Here is a 26714-nt window from a genome sequence, read left to right on the forward strand (position 1 = left end):
TTAATGCTATAGCATATGTAATTTCGGGGTTCTAAAATGTGGGGACTGGCAAAAGACTAGTCTTGTTGCAAGGTTGAACAATCTTGTGATGAACTTTTACCGTGACACATAGACAACAAGGGACTCAATAAACACATTTTAACAATCCACTGTATCAATTTGTTCACATTGGCATTTCAAAGATATATCACAGAACAAGTATGATCACAATGTAATGTATGATATATGTTTATTTACTGGGTACTTCTACATACTGGTTTAAAAACACAAAAAGAACAGCATAACAAGTCCAGGGGCGGAGTGTGTCAGGGGGACATGATAGAGTCAGGTGCCCACAGTCCTGGACAAACATGTGACTAAGGTAGGGCTGGTGTGGCTGTGGACCATGGTGAAGTTGACTTTAGTGTAAACTAAAATAAAGCAGGCAGGAGTGTGGACTCCTTACATCAGGGCAGAGCTGTAGTAGTTGTGGTCCTGACTGGAGCTGATGCAGCTATGGTCCAAAGAGTCTCTGTGCAAAAAGCGGGCTTTGGAGGCTCAGGCCATGAACTGATCTCTGGAGGCTCCCTGGCCATGGCAGGCTGTGACAGTGAGCAAAGTGTACACACACATGCAGTATAAAGTACAAAACAGACGTCTAAAAATTATTTACAATGTAGAAAATAAACAAACATGAAAAATGTAATGTTGATATTGTTATTTAGCATATTGAAATTTTTAGGACAACTGATTATATTTTCATCTGTTTAAATCAGCTCAGATTTTTTCTAACATTTTTCATACAGAAAGAATTTCAGCAAAGTATTATGTATTTTGCCATTATACTTATAATCAATGCATTAAGTGTCTGCATTAAGAGCTGTCTTAACTGAGAACCATGTGGGCTGACATATTAAAGTATTTTGCATGTATATCATTGTGTAGTTTCAGGATGCACCCCAATAATGTTATAATCGTATAACAACAGCAAAAAACTAACAAAAGTTTTGACTCGATCACTGTTAAACTAATGTTCCCTTTCTGTCAGTCTCTTGACGTTGTGTCGAACAGACAGATGGGGTTTGCCTTGAGAACTATCATCTTCTGACTAGTTTTGAAAAGGCCAATGAAATTGTGCTCATTCATTCACCTTTCGTTCTTCGGAGCGTTCGCATCTGTTGACAATCTACGAATTGCCGGATTCTACAACGCGGTGCAGCGTAGTGACTTCCCCTGGGTGTCTTGGCAGTTCCAGAGGTGTTTTTCTAAAAGAGCTAATTTCCTCAGCGTGGCATCGCCTGCTGCTCTCATGGGTGCAATACACTCATCGAGGACGGGTAAGGGCACGGTGGCTGCCGCAGGTGTTCGGGGGTCCGACACGCTGTGGCAGCCTTCGTGCATACATCCTGCCAGCACTGCGGGCAGATGGCGATTCAGACGTTGCGGTCATGGTGGCTGTATACTGCCGAGATCCAGCCACCACCTCGTCTGTTTCCCGTTCTGTGACCGCAGCGGCTACGGCCCTGCCGTCAGCAACGGCGAGCAACGAGGGTGAAATGGGGATTCAGTCCCCGTTCAGTCTGTCCCTGTCAATTTCAGAGGCTCCAGAGACACATGGCGTCCTGGACGGGGCCTGTCCCCCTCGGGTTGACACACATGAGACTGCTGCAGCACTGGGTACAGAGACGAGTTCCCTGGAGAGCTTGGCACACTGCCAGCAGGCGTATCATCATAACGCCTTTCTGCCGCCACACCCTAACCCTGGGGTCTTCAATGACGTTTGTGGGACCAAGGTCCCTTGGACAGGTCTCGAGGCGGGCCGTGGTAACGACAGACATCTCCCTACGGGGTTCAGGTGCTGTGTACAATGGGCATGCAGTGTCCGGTCACTGGACGGGCCCCAGCCTGCGCTGGCACATCAACTGCCTTGAGTTGTTAGCTGTCCTACTTGCACTGAGGAGGCTACGGCCTCTCGTGCAGGACCAACACGTACTGGTCCGGACAGCGCGACTGCCGTAGTGTATTTCAACCACAGGGTGGCATTCAAGAGATGCTGCTGCAATGATAGGCACAACCTCCCATAAATAGATCTAGACATGTGGAGCTGAGGGGTGAAGGTGACTGTTAGAGCTCTGATAGGCTGCTGAGCCATCCTGCTAATGACAGGCTACTATAACTATTAGCCAAAGAGAAACAGTTTACACACAAAATATTCAAATTCTCTCATGTATTCACACTGCCGTTTCTTATTTCTACAGATGTAGCGGAAGAACTACAGTAGCATGCATTGTCATTGGCTACAAATGATCTGAAAGGGAATCGGTTTCAATTACGCTGAAGTGCAAGCTGATTGGCTGAAAGATCGCAAGGACTAGGAACTATCAACTTGTGCCTCTAGCATCTTAAGTCTGCTACACCGTTCACTCACGGTCCCCTCCAAAGAGTGACAGAGGAATCAGGCATAAGAAAGAACCCTGCATATAGATCATCAGTGAATGTGGTGTGGAGTGTGTGCAGGTGAATGAGTGTGTCCTTACGAATGCTGTAATATGTCAAACTACCAGATTTCCAGTCTACATATACTGCTACTCTGGTGGACTTGGCAGATAATGGGAACTTACATGTACTCTCATTATTTTGCCATAGATTAAGTTTACCATTCAGACAGTGAAGACTGGGGAACTTGTCATTAACTCCCATTACTGTCTGTGTTCGATCTGGGCTCTTATAGGCAACACCCACAACAACTCCACCCTTACACTCCATCTCAAAGTAACAGCGCTCTCTTATAGGCTCTTTGCACAAAGCCTGTGGAAAGAGTCGGTATCTGTTAGGACGGTCAGGATATGGCTGTTCTGTTCTACTTTCTGACATACTCAGGTTATCTTTAGACATTAACAGGCGTTTGTGTATTAAGTCTGGATCCACTGTAAGCTGACGGGCATCTGGAATAAAAAAAATCATTAGATTAATGGTATTAAACTGAAGGACCCTATCTTTAGTTGATCTGCAAAGTATCTTGCACAAAAAGACACCAACATTTTTTGAGACCTGGCTTCATCCGGCACTCTCCTCCATTTTCAAGACTGTGAAAAATAAAAACAATCATTACCATCCAAGTACAAATATTTGCTAAAGGACATGTGTAATGAACAAGGCGGGACGAGAGCCATGAGGGAACAGCAGAGGCCGGTTGTCATGATTCCGCTATCATGTCATGTTTATTCTTGGTCTTGCAGCGGAGTCATGGCATAGCCTTAGGTTTTGTGTGAGAAAGCCATGTGCTTTCTCGTGTCTCGTCAGTGTTTCCCGCCATCTCGTTTCCTCGTTAACCTTCCCTGAGTGTTTCAGTACCCGCACCTGACCCTTGTTAATTATCCTTTGTCTGTCTCCCTTTAAAACATCCTCGTGTTCATTGTCTTGTGCTGGTTCGTTGTACATGTTACCTTGGAAATACTTGTACCTGTATGCTGTACTTGTTACCCCGTCTTGATAGCCTGATTAAGTCTAGTTCTTGTTCCTGTTACATCGTGTTTTTGGTTAGTTAGTTTAGTCTGGTCCTTAGTGTTTATGTTCCTAGGTTAGTTAGTCCGTATCCTGTTTGTACTATTGTTTATCCTGTCTTGTTTCACCCCCTCGTGGGTTTTTGTTTTCTGTTTGAATATATATTAAAGTCTGGTTGACCCCTTCATCACCAACGCTGCCTGCACTTGGGTTCTCCTTACCACGTTTCACAACAGAACGAACCAGCCCGAACGGAACCCAGCAGGCAGCATGGACACTGACCGGTCCAGCGTGGCCCGTCGCCTCTGCAGTCTTCGCCAGGGAAGTGAGACTGTGGACGAGTATGTGGAGAGATTCCTGGACATTGCGGAACAGGGCGTCTTCGGGGAGAGTGAGCTGGCGGTGCTGTTCAACACCGGTCTCAGAGAGCCACTCTCTCGCTCGGAGATGAGGGCGATGAGGCCGTTGGATTTCGACGCTGTTTGGGTAACTGCCGCAGCGCGTTCGGAGTCCGCGACCTCATCGAACCCAGTTCACTCATCTCCGCTGGTTGCGATACCCGAGAGTGGTCCTCTGCAGATCGGGGTTGTGGGCATCACCACGCACCACTCTCCAACCTCTGCAGTCTCTCCACAACCGCCCAGTCTCACTGGCAAGCGGGGGAGACGGGAATCTTGGGGGTCCTCGTCCGAGGCCTCCAATCCCGAGCCGCCCGCCCCATTCACATCATTCCTGCAGCCGACCACCAGGCGGGTGGCTCGGCTGAAGAAGAAGAGGCAACGGAGGGCGGCTCGGAGTCCGGTGGTCCCGTCAAGTCCGGTGGTCCCGGTGGTCCCGTCAAGTCCGGTGGTCCCGGTGGTCCCGTCAAGTCCGGTGGTCCCGGTGGTCCCGTCAAGTCCGGTGGTCCCGGTGGTCCCGTCAAGTCCGGTGGTCCCGGTGGTCCCGTCAAGTCCGGTGGTCCCGGTGGTCCCGTCAAGTCCGGTGGTCCCGGTGGTCCCGTCAAGTCCGGTGGTCCCGGTGGTCCCGTCAAGTCCGGTGGTCCCGTCAAGTCCGGTGGTCCCGGTGGTCCCGTCAAGTCCGGTGGTCCCGTCAAGTCCGGTGGTCCCGTCAAGTCCGGTGGTCCCGGTGGTCCCGTCAAGTCCGGTGGTCCCGGTGGTCCCGTCAAGTCCGGTGGTCCCGGTGGTCCCGTCAAGTCCTGCCCTGCCGGCCTTCCAGCCGGCGTCAAGTCCTGCCCTGCCGGCCTTCCAGCCGGCGTCAAGTCCTGCCCTGCCGGCCTTCCAGCCGGCGTCAAGTCCTGCCCTGCCGGCCTTCCAGCCGGCGTCAAGTCCTGCCCTGCCGGCCTTCCAGCCGGCGTCAAGTCCTGCCCTGCCGGCCTTCCAGCCGGCGTCAAGTCCTGCCCTGCCGGCCTTCCAGCCGGCGTCAAGTCCTGCCCTGCCGGCCTTCCAGCCGGCGTCAAGTCCTGCCCTGCCGGCCTTCCAGCCGGCGTCTCCTAGAGCCCCTGGGACTTCACGCTCTCGAGCGCCGCCCCCCAGGGTGTCCCCTAAGTCCCCCGGGACTCCGCGCTTCCGAGCGCCAGGGACAAAGACTGTTCCCCCATGTCCCACACCCTTTGGACTTCCTCCCATGGACTCTTTTGTTCCCCCCATGAACTCTGTTGTTCCCCCTCCCCCCCTCCCTTGTTTGTTATTTTTATTATGTCACCCCAACCCCTTTGTAATTTTTGCTTGTCTGCCCTTAATCTTGTTTTCCATGTTTTGCCTTGTCTTGTCGTTGTCCCAGTCTGCCCTGTCTTGTCAGTCTACCCCTTGATGAACACCTGGAGGTGTTCATTTAAGGGGGGGCTTATGTCATGATTCCGCTATCATGTCATGTTTATTCTTGGTCTTGCAGCGGAGTCATGGCATAGCCTTAGGTTTTGTGTGAGAAAGCCATGTGCTTTCTCGTGTCTCGTCAGTGTTTCCCGCCATCTCGTTTCCTCGTTAACCTTCCCTGAGTGTTTCAGTACCCGCACCTGACCCTTGTTAATTATCCTTTGTCTGTCTCCCTTTAAAACATCCTCGTGTTCATTGTCTTGTGCTGGTTCGTTGTACATGTTACCTTGGAAATACTTGTACCTGTATGCTGTACTTGTTACCCCGTCTTGATAGCCTGATTAAGTCTAGTTCTTGTTCCTGTTACATCGTGTTTTTGGTTAGTTAGTTTAGTCTGGTCCTTAGTGTTTATGTTCCTAGGTTAGTTAGTCCGTATCCTGTTTGTACTATTGTTTATCCTGTCTTGTTTCACCCCCTCGTGGGTTTTTGTTTTCTGTTTGAATATATATTAAAGTCTGGTTGACCCCTTCATCACCAACGCTGCCTGCACTTGGGTTCTCCTTACCACGTTTCACAACACCGGTAATGCGACTGATATTGAGTGTCAGCTGCACCGGTCTCGCTTCATTTTGTTTTTGTGTGACCAGCAGTCGATCATGAGGGAGCTGCCGGCATTTTACTTTTGTTTTATTGTTTGTTTTTGTTATATTAAAAGTTGTTTTATGTTTGTCGGTTCCTGCCTCCTTTCTTCCTTTTATTGAACCTAGTTATATGGTGCCGAAACCCGGGAGTAAGGAGAGACATGCTGTCGGGGTGCCCTCGATGCTGACGGGGATCGCAGTGCTTAAGAAGTCGGGCAGTGTGGAAGCCTGAAGGGGGTCGTGCTGGTGCCATCCGTCCTGGAGGGGAGGAGCAGGGAACGGGGGACATGCTGCCGGCTGCCCTCAAATGGAGGAGCCATTGCCGGCCACCAGGGGTAGGATTGAGCCATCCACCGAGAGTCAAGCACCATCACACCTCGAGGAAGAACTTCTCGGCTGGGTGAGGACTTTATGTTGTGTTTTAGTGTGTTTGTGTGGCCGGCAGTCGAACGTGTGGGAGTTTGTTCATACAGAATATACAGGAAATTTGTTTTAAATGGGAAGTTTTAGTAGAAGAGATCTCTTGTAAATGTAATGTCACTCTGTCAATGACAGTCTGCAGGAACAAGGTCACACGATTAACAAGATTCATTCACATTTGCATTTGGTTTTGCAGATTTTTGCATCTACAAGCTGCAAGTAATAGGAAAATAACATTTTAACACATCTGTAACATTCAAAGAGCACTTACACCAGTTTAAAGTCTAGATCCTGTTGTTTTGCGGTCAGCAGTTTTGTCTTTGAATCTCCAGGGTGGTTGTAGCTCAGATCAAGCTCTTTCAGGTGATCAGGGTTTGAGTTCAGAGCCAAAGCCAGAGAACTGCAGCCCTTTTCTGTGATCATACAACCTGACAATCTGAAGACAATTTTAAAAAGTAACGACAGTTCCTTTAAATGGTAAATTAATTTATACAGTTTGTAAAGTACAAATATTAATTCATTCGAAGTTTAAATAATGTAATCATTGGCCACATCATTGTAATTTCACTTACCCAAGTCTCTCGATTTTACATTGTGGAGCCGCCAGTCCAACTGAGAGCTTTTCCACACCTGAATCCTGCAGGTCATTGCATTTCAGTTGTAAATCAATCAGGTGTGACAGTTTCAGAACTGATGCCAGCTTCTCACAGCCAGACTCTGTGAGATCACAGCGCTTTAACCTGTTAAAAGAGCTCTGTTAGACCGAGTTTAGTCAAAAAAACTAGCAGTCACACAAGAACACAGTACTTGCTTTAGTATCTTTAGTCTACAATTTTGACTCATCAATCCATCGCAAAGATCATTCACTCCGTCATCACTTATTCTGTTGTAGCTTAGATTCAGTTCTCTCAGAGATGAGTTTGTTGATTTGAGAACTGTGGCAACATTTATGCAGGACTCTGATGGAAAACTACAGCCAGCCAGCCTGAAATAAAAACAGTAAGTATTACAATTTATAAAACATTGTTATATGTTTTCCTGTTTTATCCCTTTTGTAAACTGTTTCAATTGCTATAATTGCCAATGTTGGGGTTGGTCTTTGTGATATTCTTAACAAATAAATCTCTCTCTCAAAACTCTTTTGTCTTTGGGAGTTCTATTCATGACAGAAAGTCAAATCCAGCATTTAAATAATAGTATTTCTGAATTAAAACACATATTGACTACTTACCCCAACTTCTGTAGTTGACAGTGTGGACTGGATAGCCCAGACAGCAGTACGTTTACTCCAGACTTGTTGAGTTTATTGTTGTTTAGAATCAGTTCTCTCAGAGGCGAGTTCACTGTCCGGAGTGATGAGGCCACTCTCTTACAGGACTCAACAGAGAGATTACAGCAATCCAACCTGTTTGGAAGAGACAAGTCTTCGTTCAATTCAGTTTTCTAACATGATCTGAGTATGAACTCTGTCCCAGCCATTATACATTGACAAGTTTTTCCAGGTTTCACTGTTACACAGTAAATGGCAAATCTGATATATTGTACAGTATGTTAGAAGAAAATATTCTTTTTTTTTGTTTTTGGGGGAGTTTTGTAAAAATGATCAAAAGACAGCTGCCGTTGGCTTTTGTTATAAACTAGTTTTGTTTGTTACGTCAGTTAATTTTTTAGCTACACTAACATATAAAACTAACCAATGCACATACAATCTTTCAATTGAGTGTGTTCATAAAATAATTTATTATATGTTCAAATGACAAAGGCATAACAATTAAATGAATTGCTATATGAGACTGCATCAGGTTCGTACACATTTTTACCAATAAAATTCCATGACTTTTCCATGACGGACATGAGTAAATATTCATGACCTAATGTTTCATGAAATGTATATGTATACACCCAAGAATGTCCATGTTACACCCAGCATATTTTTACTAAAATAAATGACAAGCTTTGTAGTGTACAGTGCAATATGAAATGTTTATTTAAATAACGCTTGCACAGAAACAAAGTTTTATAACATAATACATCAAACCCTGAGAACCGGTTAGAAATGGATTTACCTAATCCATGGGAGATAATTAACATAAATCAAGGGGTTAAACAAAAAAATTAATTAAAGTGTCCAGCAATACTGTCCTTAACTTTAACTGCCATAAATTAACCTGATAATGGTCTGTAACAAGTTTACTTAATCTTTATTTTATTTCTAAATCGCCCCAAAACGATCAACACCATTTTTTTTTTCATTTCTGAAAGCTTTTCATCAATCTGTTTTTCAATTTTGAGCAGAGATGCTTTCTTTTCTTTTGCAGTATGGCGGAAACTCTTGGATATACTGATTAAGGTCAGATTGCCTTTTCAGCATATTCATCCGCTGATTTTTCAAGAGCACAAAGGTCCGCCTCCATCCAAGAGCAGTTTTGGGATCAAATTCCCTGAATTTAACCTGAAGAGCAGCCAAATAAACAAAACTCTCTAAGGATATTGTCGCAGACTGCGTTACATCTTTAGCTTCAACAAGTATGTGCAACATTCTTCTCATTTGAGTTACACAGAGTTCCTTGCTTTCAGCCTTTTTCCAGCCTTTTTCCTTTTGTCAAGGAGTGTGATCAAGAATTTCTTGCAGTCCATCTTAATCTCTAGTCTCTGAATTTTTTTTTGAAGACATGAGTTGGGTCAGGGTGGCTTCTGCTACAAACCCAATATCAATCTGTGAACTGTCCTTGTGCAGACTGCATTCTTGAAAAGGGACATGGAGGAGCTTTAGAGTGGATGTGGCCTCTTCCAGAGGCTTTTCCTTCAAAAATCGTCCAATGATGCCTATTAAAAAGTCAAATTAATTCAATTTACAAATTTATCTTTTGAGCTAAAAACAACTGATATTTTTACTCATTTAACTATCAACGAATTAATCAAACTACAAGAATGAACATTACAGGTAAAAACAAAACAATAAAACAGTAATAGTAAAATAATAAACATGTTACTTTAAGGTTTAATTTCATATATAATAATACCAACTGATCGTGCAGGCGCCTCCCTCAGTTAATGTGGTGGCAAAAAATTTTTACTTTGCGGTTTGGTCAGTGGGTGACGCTCAATTTTAAAAGCTCTAAAAATTGCTCTTAAAAACGCGTGTCTAAACAGTTTTTTATTCCACTGCCCTCTGCATCTGACATTTCTAAAAACAAAAACGTGCTATTTTAAAACTATTTAAACATATTCAAAATCTCGCTCTAGATTATATAATGGAAACGTCAAAAATGTCATATTATTTTTGCGTGCGTTTCTGAATGTTTGTACTGCAGTGTATATAATTATATAAGTATATAAACATTATTGGCAACCACACAATTTATGTATATCCTTACCTTTAATCAGTTTGTGCAGATCACCGGAGAGAAACGGCAGCATTGGTTGGTCAGACTGATACATGGTGAGAAAGGGGTCGATTTCTCTCGCAATGCTGTTGAATATTCCCACTTTCACTGTGAAGAGAGGATCAGCACAGCGCATATTCACCTCTTCAAATGACTTTACTTTTGGATTGGGTAGTTCACCTCTCTCTACCATCTCGATGACAATCCTCTTTCAGTAACGTTGACATTCTCAATCCACCGGTGCTAACAAAATTTAAGCATGGGAGTTTTACAACCGGTTGTTGTCATAAAATCCTTGTGACGTGCAGGGCAATCATGGAATAGCCAATACAAGCTAGAGAGTCCGTGTTCAACTTCCCATCCGGTGGATTTACATCCATCTCTGAACACATGTTGTGCAGTATGTGCAACCCGCACAAACCAATGTTAATTAGGGACTTTCCTGCATCTTTCTGCACTTGTTTCTGGAGTATTCCGAATACTTACCAGTTGACGTGTGGTATGTCCATTGAAATCTGGATAAGATTCTTGATTCCGATCTCTGAGAGCAAGTTATTAATTTTTTCAGCTATGTCTTGAGCTGATGAATGGCCCATGAACTCTGAGCCGATTTATTTAGTCTTCACCTCGGATCCGTTCCATAGCCTGACATGAATGTCTAACTGTTTAGACTGTAAATAGTAGCTTCGAAACATCTGACAAAGTCAGTTTCTTAAAATAAGGAGCCAGTCCAAACGTGCATAAATATGAGCACTTGCGTTCGCCGCATTCAAAGCTGGCCGCTATCTTGCTGTCTGGGAACATAGTCTGAAAAAGCTGGCCTGTGTCTTCACAAGACTTGAAGGAATAGTGCGAATTAGCCACCTTTAGCGCCCACAGTACCTCTGCAGTTAGGGTTTCGTGTCTGGATACAGCACTTAAAATGGTCCCTTGTTTTACAGTGGATGAGTGGGACGCACCACAGCTGGAAGCGCATGTCACGTCAGTCGCACAGGTGTAAAAAGCCAGCGATCGGGTTGGAAGCTGTCGAGCACGCAGCTGCAGACTGGTGCTTTGCACCTTTAGCGTGGCAAGACAGTGCTGCCTCTCCCATGTTAGAAATGTCAAACATTTTAGGACATTTCCTATACTTTGTGGGTTAATTAATTTTTCCAAAACTTTTCCAGGCCTGGAAATAGCCATTTTAAAATTCATAACTTTCCCAGGTTTTTCATGACCGTACGAACCCAATGCGTGAATCATTAATGTTAACGTATGACCAAAAAAATCTACTGACCTTGCTGTTTTGCAGATCTTCAGAACTGGGAGAAGTCTTAGCTGGTTTGCTGTTGATGTGCGAAACTTCTTCATGTCAAACTCCTCTAACTCCTCTCCAGTTGTGAGTAAGACATAAGCCAGTGCGGACCACTGCTCTGGGTCCAGCTCACTCCCTAAGAGTGTTCCTGATTTCATTGCAGACTGAACTGATCTCACAAGAGAGTTGTCATTCAGTTCATTTAAACAATGAAAGAGATTGAGGATTCTCTCTGGTGCTGCTTCCTGTTTGATCTTCTCTTTTATAAAGTCTATCATGTTTGCGGAGGATTCTGGTAAACCATCTTTCCTCAAAGCTTGCAAGAGAGTGTGGTTGGGTTCAACTGAAAGACCCAGAAGAAAGCGCAGGAAGAGATCCAGGTGGCCATTTTTACTTTTTAAAGCTTTGTTCACTGCACTCTGATGAACTGCTGAAAGACTTGACTTGGGTCTTTTTTGGAAAAGTATATTTTGACCATCATTAACACAAGCAAAGTGAGTATAAAGTGCTGCAAGATATTCTTGAAGGATCAGATGCACAAAGCTGTAGATCTTTTCCCTGTACAAGCCCAGCTCCTCCCTGAAAATCTCTGTGCACATTGAGTACTGAGAGACTGTTCTGACGGCAATGCCACAATTTTTCAGATCATCTTCAGTAAATGTACTACGCTCCTTCTGCAGCTGTTGGAAAGCCAGTTTTCCCAGTTTCAGAATCAATGTTGTGTCTGAATCAGAGAGTTTCTTTGGGTTTTCTGTGTCAGTTCCATCGAACTTCTTATGTTTGAGACTGATCTGAATGAGAAGGAAGTGAGTGAACATCTCTGTAAGAGTTTTGGGTTTTTTATCAGAGTTTCCATTACTCAACATGTTTTCAAGCACAGTGGCTGAAATCCAGCAGAATATCGGCATGTGGCACATGATGTAGAGGCTTCGACATGATTTGATGTGAGTGATGATTTCATTCGCCTGATTATTGTCTTTGATTTTCGTTCTGAAATATTCTTCTTTCTGACGGTCATTGAATCCACGAATCTCTGTAACACGATGGACACACTCAGGAGGAATCCGATTGGCTGATGATGGTCTTGTGGTTATCCAGAGAAGAGCAGAAGGAAGCAGATTTCCCTTGATCAGGTTTGTAAGCAGCACATCAACAGATGTTTCATCATTTATATCAGAGAAGTGCTCGTTGTTATTGAAATCTAGAGGATACTGGCAGACATCTAATCCATCCAGAATAAAAAGCACTTTCATTTTTTGAACATCTTTTAGTTCAGGAGCATATTGATGAATGAGTTGTTGGAGACTACAGTTGCCCTTTCTCTTGTTAAGATCCTGAAATGGTAGATGAATGATGATTTCGATATCTTGGTTTGCTTTCCCATCAGTCCAGTCTAACATGAACTTCCGCACCGACACATTCTTTCCAATTCCAACAATCCCCATTGTCAAAACTGTTCTGACTGTCATTTTTTGTCCCGGCAGTGTCTTGAAGATGTCGTTGCATGCCTGCGGAGTTTCTGGTGTAGTTCTTCTTTGTGATATCACCTCATTCCTTAACACCTCATGCTCAGTATTTATCTGTCCACTTCTGCCCTCTGTAATGTACAGATCTGTGTAGATCTCATTCAACAAACTTTGTTTAGCATGAGATGAATTTCCTTCATTTATCTGCTGACATTTGTGCTTCAGGTTTGCTTTATTGGCTTCAGTGATTTTTTGAAGAGGATTAGCTAAGGGAAAGTAAGAGATTTTAAAATTTCACTGAACAGATTTGGAACCCATTAAACAGCACTTTACTCTACTTTCCTTGATTTTCCATTTCCTTTTTAAATGTGTTATATAACTGTTTATACGTATAAAACATAGAGGAATTATACAAATTAAAAATACAATTACAGTCTAGAAGACCCGGGTAATATATCAATGAATAATTTTATAAGCATAATATTGAATTAATTACAATTTTCCAGAAAGTGATATGTGATCCTCCATGCTGCCTCTCCTCCAAAGCTCTCCACTATTTTCTCAGCTACACCAGACCCGTTTAGCTCCTCTGGATGACTCCCTAAGCATTCTGGGTGTTGCTCACTTAGGTGTTTTGGAAAAGGTTTTGAAGTCCTCTGTCTGCATGTTGTCCAAAACACGATGGAGTAAATACTGACTTTCTGGTACAGAAGATACCTGAAGTCAAAATAAAAAGGTCATATCACAATGTTTCTAGAATGGGATGAGACGTATCCACTGCAGTTCAGAGATCTAAGAGCTTTGTTTTACAGCTTTAAACATTTTATAGAACTCTACTGCAAGGTAAGTAGCTTCTGTCACACACTTTGATGTTATTTGCAAATAGTACTTGTATACACTGTTATGGATAACAAATATACAATATCATTATAACTTCAAAAGAATATGATTATCAAAGTTTGTGGTAGCCTACATGAAAAAATATTCTGTAGTTCTATCTGTTAACTGTAGTATATACTTGAATAATAAATACAGGTCACTATTTACAATAGTTCACAGGAAACAATATCTACGAGAAAAATGTTACCAATTAGCTGTTTAGTCTAGCTATAATAACACTACCTACAGTATATACATGTTATCCTCCGCTACAGGAAAACTGCTGACTTAAATATGATTTTTCATTTATTTTTGTAATGATTTGCATGTGTTTTATATACAAAGTTTGAAATGTTCATACGGTAGTTGTGACCCCTGAGAATCACCCCGTTCACCAGCAGAGAGCTTAATCCCCTGAATATCAACCTACTTCCCATTATTCTTATTTTGCAATGGCTGTTATTCTGTTTTTGGTGGATTATTTGCTTTGATTTTGGATTTATTTTGCTGCCTGCCCTAACCGTTTGTGATCATTTGCCCTGATTTCCTGTCTGTTTGTGATATTTTTATAGTTACAATAAAGCTTCTTTACCTGATTCACAATAGTATAAAAAAGTTATGTAAAACTGGATTAATTGTAGTTCTAAATTATGGTCATGGTTTTTAGAAGTTGTGAAAAGTGTGAAACTTACTGCACTGTAGAGTTTGCTGTGGCCATGGTGCTCTTGTCCTGCACAGATGCTACAAATATAAATTTTATCAGTCCTACAGAACACTTTGTAACACCGGTATCGCACCGATCACTTTGCTACTGGACCAGTTCTAGGCTCTAAGGAGTGGGGGAGACAGAATTACTACGCCAGAGACCGTTACTTAAAGTACAAAAGGCCTGCAATTTACTGAGTGCAAAAACACATGAAATAACAGAACATGAAACAAAACAAAAGCAATAAAAAAGAAATAGATACACACAATCAAATAAAAATAAATTATAACACTTCACAATTCACAGTCAGATCAAAATGAATCGTAATTATTTCAGTTCACAGTCAAACATATAAACTCAATATGAAAATAAAATAAATCGTTCAACTCAGCTCGAGTCCAATGGAGGGTTTAGTTATGCAGTTCAATGAAGTGATTCAATTCGTTTCAATCCAAACGATAGTTCGATTCAGTCGAAAACAATTTCAGATACTCCTACCGCTCTGGCAGCGAGTCACCGTACTCGAAAGATTTCCTCACTGATGCGATGGAGAAGGTGCATTGCAATTCTGGGTCTGGCTCGCCATCTTAAATCCTGTCTGCACGTGTGCTATCCCGCACACTGCAGGTCAATCCTCACTCCGACTGAGCCCCGGATAAAACATACACAAGGAAAAAAACCTGACCTGCATAACAGGTCAAAAGCACAATAAATCAATTTCTTTGCTCTTCACATCACATATAAAATGTTCCATAGTCTCTGTGTCATTAAGTTACTGTTACGGTGTTCTTTCACTCCACAATGGCGGCGGAGCGATCTGCTCTACTGCTACGTTTCACATAACAGCACATTTTCCATTTACAAAGCATATGTTCACTTTTATAAAATTCACAGTTCTCATAAACCCAAAATCTGAACTGATAAACAACTTATTACAAAACATTGTCTTGTAAACGGCTACGTTTTAACATTAGCTCTCTGCTAAAGAAAGAAAATACGTGCAACAACAAAGTGCAAAATAGACAACAAAAACTCACCAAAACCGGTGTAGCTTATTTCTCATAAAATCCCCGTCAATCCCTGATCAGGTAAATTATGTCTTTTCAACTTTAAAATCAACTTTTTCACTCTTTTATCTAGTTATTTAACAGTTCGTTCTCTCCCTCAGGGTTTCTCGCAGCAGCCTCGCTGAGGCACTGCTTTAGCGCCACTAGCCTCTTAAAGGGGCAGCGACATAAATTTTCTATTGACACATTTTTTATCTCAAACGTTAAATTATTGTATTAACATTTTTAACTCTGACGAATAAACTTACATTAAATGAATCACTTAACGTTAAAACTTATTTATACAGCTTTTAATTATTTATTCTTATTTATGTCATTTTTAACATGGTTACATTCTCCCCTCTTTACCTAATGCACGTCCCTGTGCATTCTGAATTTATACTGTCATAACTCTAGGGTTTTTTGGAAAACTAGGCTCTTTAAGGGAATCTGTAAGCACATCACTCAAGGTTTGAAACAAGGACTGAACTACAGTAACCAACGGGTTCCCTAGCGCAGGGTAAGTCAGTCTTTTAACTGCTTTTCTATCTCTGACAGGTCTTCTAGAACAGTCACTTTCTGTCAGGATGCCAGTTTGGTCCATAACACTTGTGTTCTCCTCGCTCTCCTGAGCAGGTTGAATAGAAGGATGGACATTATCCAGGTCTTCCTCAGGTAGGTTTCCAATTTCTTGTCCAGCGGTTGAACTGTTCTCTTCAGGATCAGGTAAGTCATTGGTTTCAGGGTTACAGGTCTCTATTAGGGAATCTTCAAGAGCTTTGGTTACGTTTGAAAGGTCTTGCTTAACAGCGATCAACTCTTTGGAAGGTTCTGGTTCGACCCTTTCTGGTAAGTATTCTATGGGTTCAGGGGTCGGGTCAAACTCTAGTGTTTCCACTCGTAGGTTCCTGTGTTCATGACAGTGATATTCCTCAGAGTCAGATTGAGATTCATCACCATCAGTTCCTTCTGAACTGTCATTCTGAGGGTGTAATCGAGTTCTTGGTCGTCTTACTGCTTTTACAGGATTAGCTTCACTTTCGACTGAGGTTGCAGGAAGGAAACCGCATGGCAGCAAGAGATCACGATGAAGAGTTCTTTGTGGGCCATCTCTTGTCTCAGGCCTCACAACATACACTGGGACATCTCCAGACTGTTTCTGGACGATATACACATCAGGCTCCCACCTATCGGCTAACTTGTGCTTGCCTCTGAGGCGGACATTTCGGACTAAGACTCTGTCGCCTTCTCTTAAGGTGGAGTTAACAACGTGTTTGTCAAACCTCACTTTGTTACGACTGGCTGTCTTCCTAGCATTCTCAGTTGCTACTTTGTAACTGTCTTCGAGTTGGGATTTGAGGTTGCGAACATATTGTGAGTGTGAACCTGGTTGGTGATTGACTGGTAGGCCAAAGGCTAGGTCGACTGGCAATCTTGGCTGACGCCCGAACATTAGCTCGTAAGGGGTAAAACCAGTTGTCTCGTTTTTAGTACAATTATAAGCATGCACTAATGGTTTGACATAATCCCGCCAGTGACTCTTCTTCTGATTCTCGAGGGTTCCCAACATGTTGAGCAGGGTCCTGTTGAAGCGTTCTACAGGGTTCCCTCTCGGATGGTAAGGGGTGGTTCTTATCTTTTGAGTGCCAATGAGCTCACACAGTTCCTTTATTGTTCGGGACTCAAAGTCGGGACCTTGGTCACTAAGGAGTCTTTCAGGGATGCCATAATGGACAAGAAAGTGGTCCCACAGGCTCTTGGCCACTGTCCTGGCTTTCTGATTCGGGGTGGGGACAGCCACTGCATATTTCGTAAAATGGTCAGTAATGACCAGAATATCCTTGGTGTTACTGGAGTCTGGTTCTACACTGAGAAAGTCCATGCACACAAGTTCGAGTGGCCTTGTAGTGATGATGTTGACGAGTGGTGCTGCTTTCTCAGGCATAGCCTTACGTCGTATGCAGCGATTGCAAGTCTTGACTTTAGTTCCCACCTCGGCTGACATTTTAGGCCAATAGAAACGCTTTCGGACGAGATCTAGGGTGCGCTCTACGCCCATGTGGCCCATATCGTCATGGAGACTTTTGAGAACTAAGGGCCTCAGGACTTCGGGGAGTACAAGCTGATATTGAGTTTGAGCACCCTCTTGTCGCTTGCGATACAAAACACCATTTAAGACAGTAAGTTTGTCCCACTCTCTTAATAAGAGACCAAGCTCCGGAAGTTCCTTCCTCAAGGACGGTGGGGGTTTCTCTCCTAACTCCACTTGCCTGAGTACTTCACAGATGCAGGGATCAGCGTTTTGCTCGTCTCTTAATTCAGCTGGTGCTAATGAGGGGATGACAGGTAAACCACCTAACTGATCCTCTTCTTCAAAGCTTTGTGGGAGAGCCTTTGGATGACAGGCAAGTGACACAACCAAGGTGGTGCTGGGTGATGTTTCCCCAGAGTGATTGTTGATTACTTGGCGAACTAAGTGCTTCTCACAAATAGCTTTGATGGTGGTTTCATCCAGGTGTGCATAATCAGCTTCTGACAAGTGTCTTTTGGTGAATTGTTGTATCCTCTCAAATTCTTTTTGTGATGATATGTCATCAGGTAATTTGCCGTGGGGGCGCCTAGACAGCCCGTCTGCGTCTTGGTTTTGTTTACCGGCTCTGTATTGTAGCTGGAAATCAAATGTCGACAAGGCGGCTAACCACCTGTAGCTTGTGGCATCGAGCTTAGCAGAGGTAAGAATATATGTTAATGGATTGCTATCGGTGACAGCAAGGAACGTATTCCCATATAGGTAGTCCTGGAATTTCTCTGTGACTGCCCATTTAAGGGCAAGGAATTCTAATTTGTGCGCAGGATACCTGGACTCACATTTCGACAGACCTCGACTCGCATAAGCAACCACTCGCTTCCGTCCTTGTTGTTCCTGGTAAAGGGCAGCACCGAGTCCCGAGGTGCTCGCATCTGTGTGTAAAATGTAGGGGAGCTTGGGGTCAGCGAACCCGAGGATAGGTGCTGTGGTTAGTTTCTCAATTATGGTGTCGAACGCTGCCTGGCAAGCAGACGTCCATCTATCACCAAAAAGATCCTTTGGATTATGGTATTTCTCAGGGTTCTCCGCGGTTTTAGTGTGCTTTCTCAGCGGAGGGTAGCCAGAAGTGAGCTCGTTGAGCGGCTTAACGATCTTTGAGTAGTCTTTTACAAACCGGCGGTAATAACCGCAGAAACCCAGGAAGGTTCTTAGCTCTTTCAGGTTATTGGGTTTTGGCCAGGTTTTTAATGCTGCTACTTTATCTGGATCGGTTTCGATGCCCTTCTCGGATACGATGTGGCCGAGGTACTTTACAGAGGTTTGAAAGAACTTGCATTTCCCTGGCGACAATTTCAAGCCAAACTCTTTCAATTGATTGAGAACGCGCATCAACCTTTCCTCGTGTTCCTCCAGCGTCGAGGAGAAAATTATGAGGTCATCAAGGAAAACTAGGACTTGCTTCAAATTCAACTCTCCCATACAGCGCTCCATAAGCCTCTGGAACGTGCTAGGGGCGTTAGTTATCCCCTGAGGCATCCTGTTGAACTCGAAGAATCCTAGCGGGCATACGAATGCGGTTTTAGGTTTGTCTGCTTCTTCCATCTCTATTTGATAGAAACCGGATTTAAGATCGAGCACCGAGAACCACCTGGACCCGGTCAGCGCCGAAAATGACTCTTCAAGATTAGGTAAGGCGTATGAATCTTTTACTGTTTGGGCGTTCAATTTCCTGTAATCTATGCAGAGTCTAACATCGCCATTCTTTTTCCTGACGACGACAATCGGCGAGGAGAAGGGCGACTCAGATTCACGGATGACTTCTGCATCGAGGAGTTGCTGGAGATGGTTACGCACAGCCTCTATATCTTGGGGGTGTATCGGTCTCGGCCTATGTTTGAAAGTCGTTTCATCACTGAGGGTTATGTGATGCTTTATTTTGTCAGTGCGACCAAAATCGAGCTCGTGCAATGCAAACACCTCTGGCATGGAACTTAATTTATTAACTATCCTCTCTTTCCACTCATTAGGTACAGGAGAGCCAGTGAAGTCAAAATTGAGATTCAAGTTTCGGTCAGGTTTTATGGGAGAATCCGAGTCAGGGATCTTAATCGATTGAACGCTCTTGACAGCGTGTATCTCGGCTATTACAGCTCTTGGAGAGAGGGTGATATCATGATGTGACTCATTCTTGAGCATGACTGGGATACAGCGTGGTAGTTTTGGCGGTAGGCTTACCAAACTATCTGTCACTAGGATGCCTCCAGGCAGGGAAGATGATTTTGGTGAGGTTACCATCACCCACTTTCCGACATCAACTGTCCTGCCGTTCACACATCCTTCAAAGACCTTTGTCTGTCCAGCCGCAATAGTCTCAAAGTCTCTACTATGAAGTCTCACCTCTCCTAAACTGGAATCAGCAGAATGTCTTTTCCTGATTTCAAGGGTCTTTAAGACAACTTTATAGCCGTAGGGAAGAGACTCATATTTCTGAGGAGCAATGTCAGCATACCTTTCATAGAGAACATCCAAGGTGTTTGTGCCTATAAGCACTGATGACAAGGTGGAGCGCATGTCAGGTACAACTAAAGCTAGCGTGGGCACCTCAATGTCTGCTCCAATTAAGCTCTTTGGGAATCTGATGGTGGTCTCAATATAGCCAAGGTAAGGGACACTTTGGCCGTTGGCTCCTTCCACTTCAAGCAAATTATTCAAGGAATTCATAGGTAAGTGAGACAAGTTCTTTAAATAGAAAGAGTTGGGTATTGTTGTTACTTGAGAGCCTGAATCTAACAAGCATTGGCAGACTTTGTTGTCTATGGTCAATTGTGCAGTGCACTTAGCTCCAATTAGCCCTTTTGGCAGGGTGGCCCTCTGTTTTGGTGTGTGACAGTACACACAAGCACGATGTAGTTTCTTTTTGGGACACTTTGTCTGTGTTCCAGTTCCCGTTCGTCCCACAACCGGAACTGGGCCTAGTTTAAATCATCAGGCTTTGAAGCACCATTTTCAATATCCCATGTTAGCTGTTTTTCTCTCAGCTGCTTCCTCTTCTCAGCTACGAGAGATGGGTTCGGCTCACTTTCACACTGAGGCTTGATGTGTCCGTCCTCCCCACATCTAAAGCAATACCAGGGCTTTGGTCTGTTGCTTGTATTATTGTTTGCATCTCGACTGTGGTGCGGTTTTTGAGGCGTTGGAGTGGTAACTATTTGGGGAGTTACTGGTCTGGCGGCTGATTTAGCCTTCCTACTGTCTTTCTGTGTGATACGTGTAAGCTGGGACTGTAAATCAGCTATTTGTTTCTTTAGGTCTCGGATTTCGGATCTGTGACCAAGGGCTGGCTGAGGTGGGCTGCAGTCTTCTTCACTTTGCACGTAAATGCCTTGATAATAAGAAGACACTCTTGGTTTTGCAATATTGAGATGCTGTTTCATGCGGGATGCTTTAGAAGTACGTTTGTCTTCTGCTACACGGAGTGACAGGAGAAGTTCAGCGAAGGTAGGTGGGTTCTGTTTCTTTTGTTCTAGCTGGAGTTCGGCTATTAAAATGTTGTCCCAGCAGCCTCTAACAAACTGTCTTAAAAGATGCCGGTCAAGATCACTGGCGGTTACACCTCCCCTCCTGAGGGTGGTGTTCAGCATCGCCTGCAGCCGTTGTAGATAAGCTGAGGGTTTCTCACCGTTATCTTGCATTGTGTTAAGGTACTTTGCAAAAAGGTCATCTCCGTCCTCGACAGTGCCGAAAGCGGAGTCCAAGATCTCGAAGTACTCGAGGAGGGGGGATTCAGGTGTCAGGTGTTTCACAATATCGATGGCAGGTGATAGGAGACTTTCAAGAAGCTTTCGTGACTTGTAAAGGTTGGACTGCGTTGTATCTTTAAGGAGAAGTTCCACATTGGAACGCCATGTCTCATAATCCACTTCGTTACTGGGTCGGGGGAAACGCCCAGAGAAGGGTCTGAGTCTCAAGGAAGTGTGCACTTGTAAAGCAGAATCTTCATTCCTCACTATGTGCTCAACTATTACTTTTTGTATGTCAGGTGGGTTGATGTCAGAAAGTTTCAGAGCAGGCTGTGTCTTTTCTTTAGATGGTGGTGGAGGCCAATGGTGTTGAACATGCTGCCCCAGGGCTGTACTGGGCAGGGGGCTTACCTGTGCAGCATTTTCAGGGCTATATTGCTCTGGAGCATCAGGTGAGTTCTGCTCTATATCTTCATCTTGAGTTTCTGATTGGTCTAGATCGACACTCTCGCTGATGGCGGAGAGCTCTTCTCTGAGGACAGCTGCAAAGTCTTTGCCAGTCAGTTTTGCAATGTCCTTTAACTCTGAAAGGTAGGTCTGCGTGGCTGTTTTTCTAGCTACAGGTGTGTAAACACTGGCTAATGCTCTAATGTGATAAGTGACGTTAGCCTGGGTCTTACTGTCAAGTCTTTGTGGCAATAACGGTAAGAAAGACTGCATAGCTGTACCATACTCATACTCTACTATGGCCTGTTTGTCTGATGCTGGATCAGCGGAATCTACTTGGATTACCCTTTGAACAGAACCGTATTGTTTCAGGAAATCATATAGCTCTTCGTCGGCTTCTGTACCGGTTATACCGCTAACTATGACCGAGTTAGGGACTTTCACACTACTCGTCTGAATAACATCCATAATGAATGACTGATAGCAATACTATACGGTCTCTGGTTTCTAATTTTAAATGCTCTATGCCACTCCTGGTTGGCTCGCCAAATTGTAACACCGGTATCGCACCGATCACTTTGCTACTGGACCAGTTCTAGGCTCTAAGGAGTGGGGGAGACAGAATTACTACGCCAGAGACCGTTACTTAAAGTACAAAAGGCCTGCAATTTACTGAGTGCAAAAACACATGAAATAACAGAACATGAAACAAAACAAAAGCAATAAAAAAGAAATAGATACACACAATCAAATAAAAATAAATTATAACACTTCACAATTCACAGTCAGATCAAAATGAATCGTAATTATTTCAGTTCACAGTCAAACATATAAACTCAATATGAAAATAAAATAAATCGTTCAACTCAGCTCGAGTCCAATGGAGGGTTTAGTTATGCAGTTCAATGAAGTGATTCAATTCGTTTCAATCCAAACGATAGTTCGATTCAGTCGAAAACAATTTCAGATACTCCTACCGCTCTGGCAGCGAGTCACCGTACTCGAAAGATTTCCTCACTGATGCGATGGAGAAGGTGCATTGCAATTCTGGGTCTGGCTCGCCATCTTAAATCCTGTCTGCACGTGTGCTATCCCGCACACTGCAGGTCAATCCTCACTCCGACTGAGCCCCGGATAAAACATACACAAGGAAAAAAACCTGACCTGCATAACAGGTCAAAAGCACAATAAATCAATTTCTTTGCTCTTCACATCACATATAAAATGTTCCATAGTCTCTGTGTCATTAAGTTACTGTTACGGTGTTCTTTCACTCCACAATGGCGGCGGAGCGATCTGCTCTACTGCTACGTTTCACATAACAGCACATTTTCCATTTACAAAGCATATGTTCACTTTTATAAAATTCACAGTTCTCATAAACCCAAAATCTGAACTGATAAACAACTTATTACAAAACATTGTCTTGTAAACGGCTACGTTTTAACATTAGCTCTCTGCTAAAGAAAGAAAATACGTGCAACAACAAAGTGCAAAATAGACAACAAAAACTCACCAAAACCGGTGTAGCTTATTTCTCATAAAATCCCCGTCAATCCCTGATCAGGTAAATTATGTCTTTTCAACTTTAAAATCAACTTTTTCACTCTTTTATCTAGTTATTTAACAGTTCGTTCTCTCCCTCAGGGTTTCTCGCAGCAGCCTCGCTGAGGCACTGCTTTAGCGCCACTAGCCTCTTAAAGGGGCAGCGACATAAATTTTCTATTGACACATTTTTTATCTCAAACGTTAAATTATTGTATTAACATTTTTAACTCTGACGAATAAACTTACATTAAATGAATCACTTAACGTTAAAACTTATTTATACAGCTTTTAATTATTTATTCTTATTTATGTCATTTTTAACATGGTTACAACTTCCAAAGGTCTGTTGTGCTGCTGACAAACTCCTGTGCCTGGTCTGGATTCTGCCTGCTTCCATGTTAGTTTTTCAGACAACTCACTGCAGGAATAAAAACTTCAATGATTTATTCTTTGCACTATTATATCTATTTACACCTTTTTTATGTCAACTTTAACTCTTTCTCCGTCATTGAATTTTCCATTATTTATCAGACAACATTTCCAAGCCATTAAAAAATTCATAGAATCCAATGTTTTTTTACTGTTTTACAGTAGGGAATGCTGTTATCCATCTTCTGAAAGGGTACAGCATGGATCCAAAAAATACTTTATGGGTGGGTCTCACCAATAAGGATTAAAGTAAACAGACTGAAGAGCTAATCGAGGGTTTGTTGATATGTTTTATTTTAAATCAAGGTGTGTTGCCTTGATTTGAACCGTCATCTGTAATAATAAAAAATGTTCCGCCGTGATGGATTTGCCTGTTTAACTAATAGCAACCATGTTGACGTTGTCATGTAAAACGGAAAAAAATTGCTTGTACATGTAAAAAATTATTTTGCTGTTTAAAACCATTACATTTAAAATCATGGAGCTAAATAAAAAAATATGTTTTGACTCTTTCTATACATTTTAAGCCACTGAAAAGTTTAATCGGGGTACATTGGTGACACTTTAAATGGATGGTTCACCCAAAAATGAAAATGCTGTCATAATTTACTGTTTCAAACATGTATAAATGTCTTTGTTCATTTAAACACAAAGAAAGATATTTGTAAGAATGTTAACATGTTTTAGTTTCGGGACATCATCTTCTACCACAGTAGGAAAACTATATTTTGTTCTGTGTGACACAAAAGGAGATATTTTGAAGAATTTTCAACAACATTGTTGTGCTCTACAGGCTACTACTTTGGCTGAAATTGTATCATTCAACTTGCTTTTATGATACTTTGATGTCATGTGCCGATCAGCCTGCGCAGCACCGCATGAAGTGATTTCTAAAGTCGGAAACTGAGCAGAACCTGGACAAACCAGCTATTGTTTTAAGCTTTCACTGCCAAACTTCAATTTTTTCGTCTGGATGTTCTCTTTGAAGATTGAAGGTGCGCTTGTTGGCAGACTGTAAAGATCATAACTTTCCAGTATTATATTCACAAAATATGAAAGTCAACAGCCAAGTATGCTGTAGATGATCAAAAATATTATATATTTTGATATTTTTGTTTAGTAGTCTGTACTGTATTGTGTTGCAAACAGAGTTCAGTTTGGAATCAGATTTTTTAGGTTTACTTGTGACTGTTTGTTAATACCAGACCTTGCTTCCCTGCTGAAGTTGATTGGTTGAGGAATTGATTTGGCACTCGTCTGAGACTCGTGTGATGGTGTAGGTGAGTCTGGTCTCTTTCTCTTCTGTATATTTCTAAAATGAAGGAGGATACAAAATGTTTACTTGAAAAATAAATATGATTCAAATCCTGTTTAAAACAAACGGTAATTCATTAGTATTCATGTTAGTTTCTACACTGTAAAAATAAAAGGTGCCTCAAATAACTCAAATAACCTGAATAAACGCAATAAGCCCTGTGAAGGGTGGAGTGCCTAAAACCCCTTAGCTGTTATCAGATGCACTGTAACCCACTGATTCGTGGGGCTTATTGCGTTTATAAAACGGTTATTCCATATGCGTTGCAAGGTTATCTGATGTCAAAGTTAGAGTCTGACAGAAGAGAATATTTGTTTACTTAAATTGTGACATACACTTAAGGTTTACACGAAACATTGTTTTGATATGGTGTTGGCGATCAAGAAAAAAAGGAAAACCATAATTTTTGTAACAGTCTATGTTAAATTGTCAATGTTTGACTATACCAGACCTTTCAAAAGTTGTGTGTGCTTCATTGCTGAAGTTGATTGGTTCAGGAATTGATTTTCCACTCCTCAAAGTCAACAAGGATGTTGGAGAGTCCGATCTCTCCCGGTTAGCTCTTAAAATAAACAGATAGAATATTTTTAAACATGCTTACAAGTATGTTAGCTTTTTCCTCTGTCACAGTCATTTATTTTAAGGTTCAGGAAATGAGTCTTTAGAAAAGATGTAAAATAAATCTATATGTCCCCAGTGGACAAAACCAGTCATACCGGCTGCTTTGATACTGCACTATAGAACTGCTAGGTTATTTCCGACCATCGGTTGTGTCAAAAAGGGATGAAACCAACCCTCGAGTTAAAATAACCCAGAAAATTAAACCACTGGTTGAAAACAACCAAACATTTTGGGCTGAAACCACCCAGCAGGTAAATGTATAACTAAATGAGAACCATTGGGTTCCTCCTATATTTGATTTAATAATCCAGCATTTTTCAGCATATTCAGAGTTATTGCTGAATGAATATATCAATATTTTATCATTTTATTTTCCCCAAAAAATCATTACTATTAGTCACTCTTTATGTCACCGGGTTTTGCAAATCGAACTAAAATTATGAGGAAGCAAAAGAGTAAGATATAACAATATTTTCTATGTTGTTGCTCTGAATCCAAAAACTTGAATGTCCAAATTAGCTGTTTTTCAGGAGAAGGAAAAACACTGTGCTATTTCTTTGATTTAATAGCGCTTTCTTTTTGACCAAAACAAAATGCGACTCTAATTAATTTGTCAAATATGCTTTACAATATGTTTTTTTGTGAATACTTTTCTTGTCATTCACACTATATTAAGCAGTTTCAGTTCTTAAAAGAAAGAATCGACAAATAATCGTCCTCACTGCGCTGTGTGAATGTCCTCCTCTGGGGAGGCATCGTCTTGTCCTCCAAACGCGTTCATTGATGCACTGAGATCTTTAATCGACGTATCGTCAGTCCACTGTCAAGTAGAACGTATAGTGTATATGTATACTCAGAAAAGGTTTTGTTAATGTTTACTTTGTAATACAGTAGTAGCCCTTCTATTGTTTTGTGTTCATATTGTAGCGTTGTCTGTAACTGAACCGTTTTGGTTTATTTGTCAACTCACGTTACCCAGAGATAATCATAAACAGTTAAGGACAAAAAAAGAGCTCAGTATAATCCTAAAACACCAAAAGACAAACGCCTGTATACAGAAGCATATAGAACAGGTTCAACTGTCTGATGTCCATATGTGCCTTTCATAAACACGGTAAACAATGGCCTCTCGTTTAAGCCATCAAAATAAGCAATATGTTACTTTACGATACATTATTAACTATTTGTATCTTTAAAATAATATTAGTCGGTTAATAATATACATAGCGGCAAACATTCTCTATAACTTGTTCGTGGTTTTGATTAATAACTTACCTAATGTCGGGAAGAAACTGCTTTCACTTTCACTTTAACTTTTCTGTGACGCAGTTTGAAATCCGCAAACTAAAGGAGGAGCTGCAGGTTCCGGATACAGGGGGCGGGTGCACCAACAAGGATTAATTTTAAACCTAAATAGACAGAATTTTTTTATTTGATCCAGGTTTTAATTTGA

At 42.2% G+C, this 26714-nt stretch overlaps 1 protein-coding gene across 2 annotated transcripts; it reads right to left on the bottom strand.

The window, feature by feature from the left end:
- Nucleotides 1–211: 211 nt before the first annotated feature.
- On the bottom strand, nucleotides 212–26593 carry LOC306901095 (NACHT, LRR and PYD domains-containing protein 3-like). 2 transcript variants are annotated; one of them, XM_079468604.1, is made up of 15 exons: nucleotides 26537–26593; nucleotides 25984–26081; nucleotides 25092–25202; nucleotides 24533–24637; nucleotides 23227–23314; nucleotides 14073–14155; nucleotides 12998–13218; nucleotides 11018–12767; nucleotides 7587–7760; nucleotides 7167–7340; nucleotides 6928–7095; nucleotides 6627–6791; nucleotides 3019–3065; nucleotides 2856–2924; nucleotides 403–581 (listed from the first exon to the last, which is right to left on the bottom strand). In XM_079468604.1, exons 2-15 carry the CDS (start codon nucleotides 26040–26042, stop codon nucleotides 538–540), a joined length of 3258 nt encoding a protein of 1085 aa, XP_079324730.1. In that variant the 5' UTR covers nucleotides 26043–26081; nucleotides 26537–26593; the 3' UTR covers nucleotides 403–537. The 2 variants fall into 2 exon arrangements, with proteins under 2 accessions (XP_079324731.1, XP_079324730.1); XM_079468605.1 differs by lacking the exons at nucleotides 24533–24637; nucleotides 25092–25202; nucleotides 25984–26081; nucleotides 26537–26593 and having other exon boundaries at nucleotides 212–2924; nucleotides 14073–14154; nucleotides 23228–23314.
- Nucleotides 26594–26714: the final 121 nt, after the last annotated feature.

The sequence above is a fragment of the Barbatula barbatula genome (genome assembly GCF_947034865.1).
Source record: "Barbatula barbatula genome assembly, chromosome: 12".
NCBI lineage: Eukaryota > Metazoa > Chordata > Actinopteri > Cypriniformes > Nemacheilidae > Barbatula > Barbatula barbatula.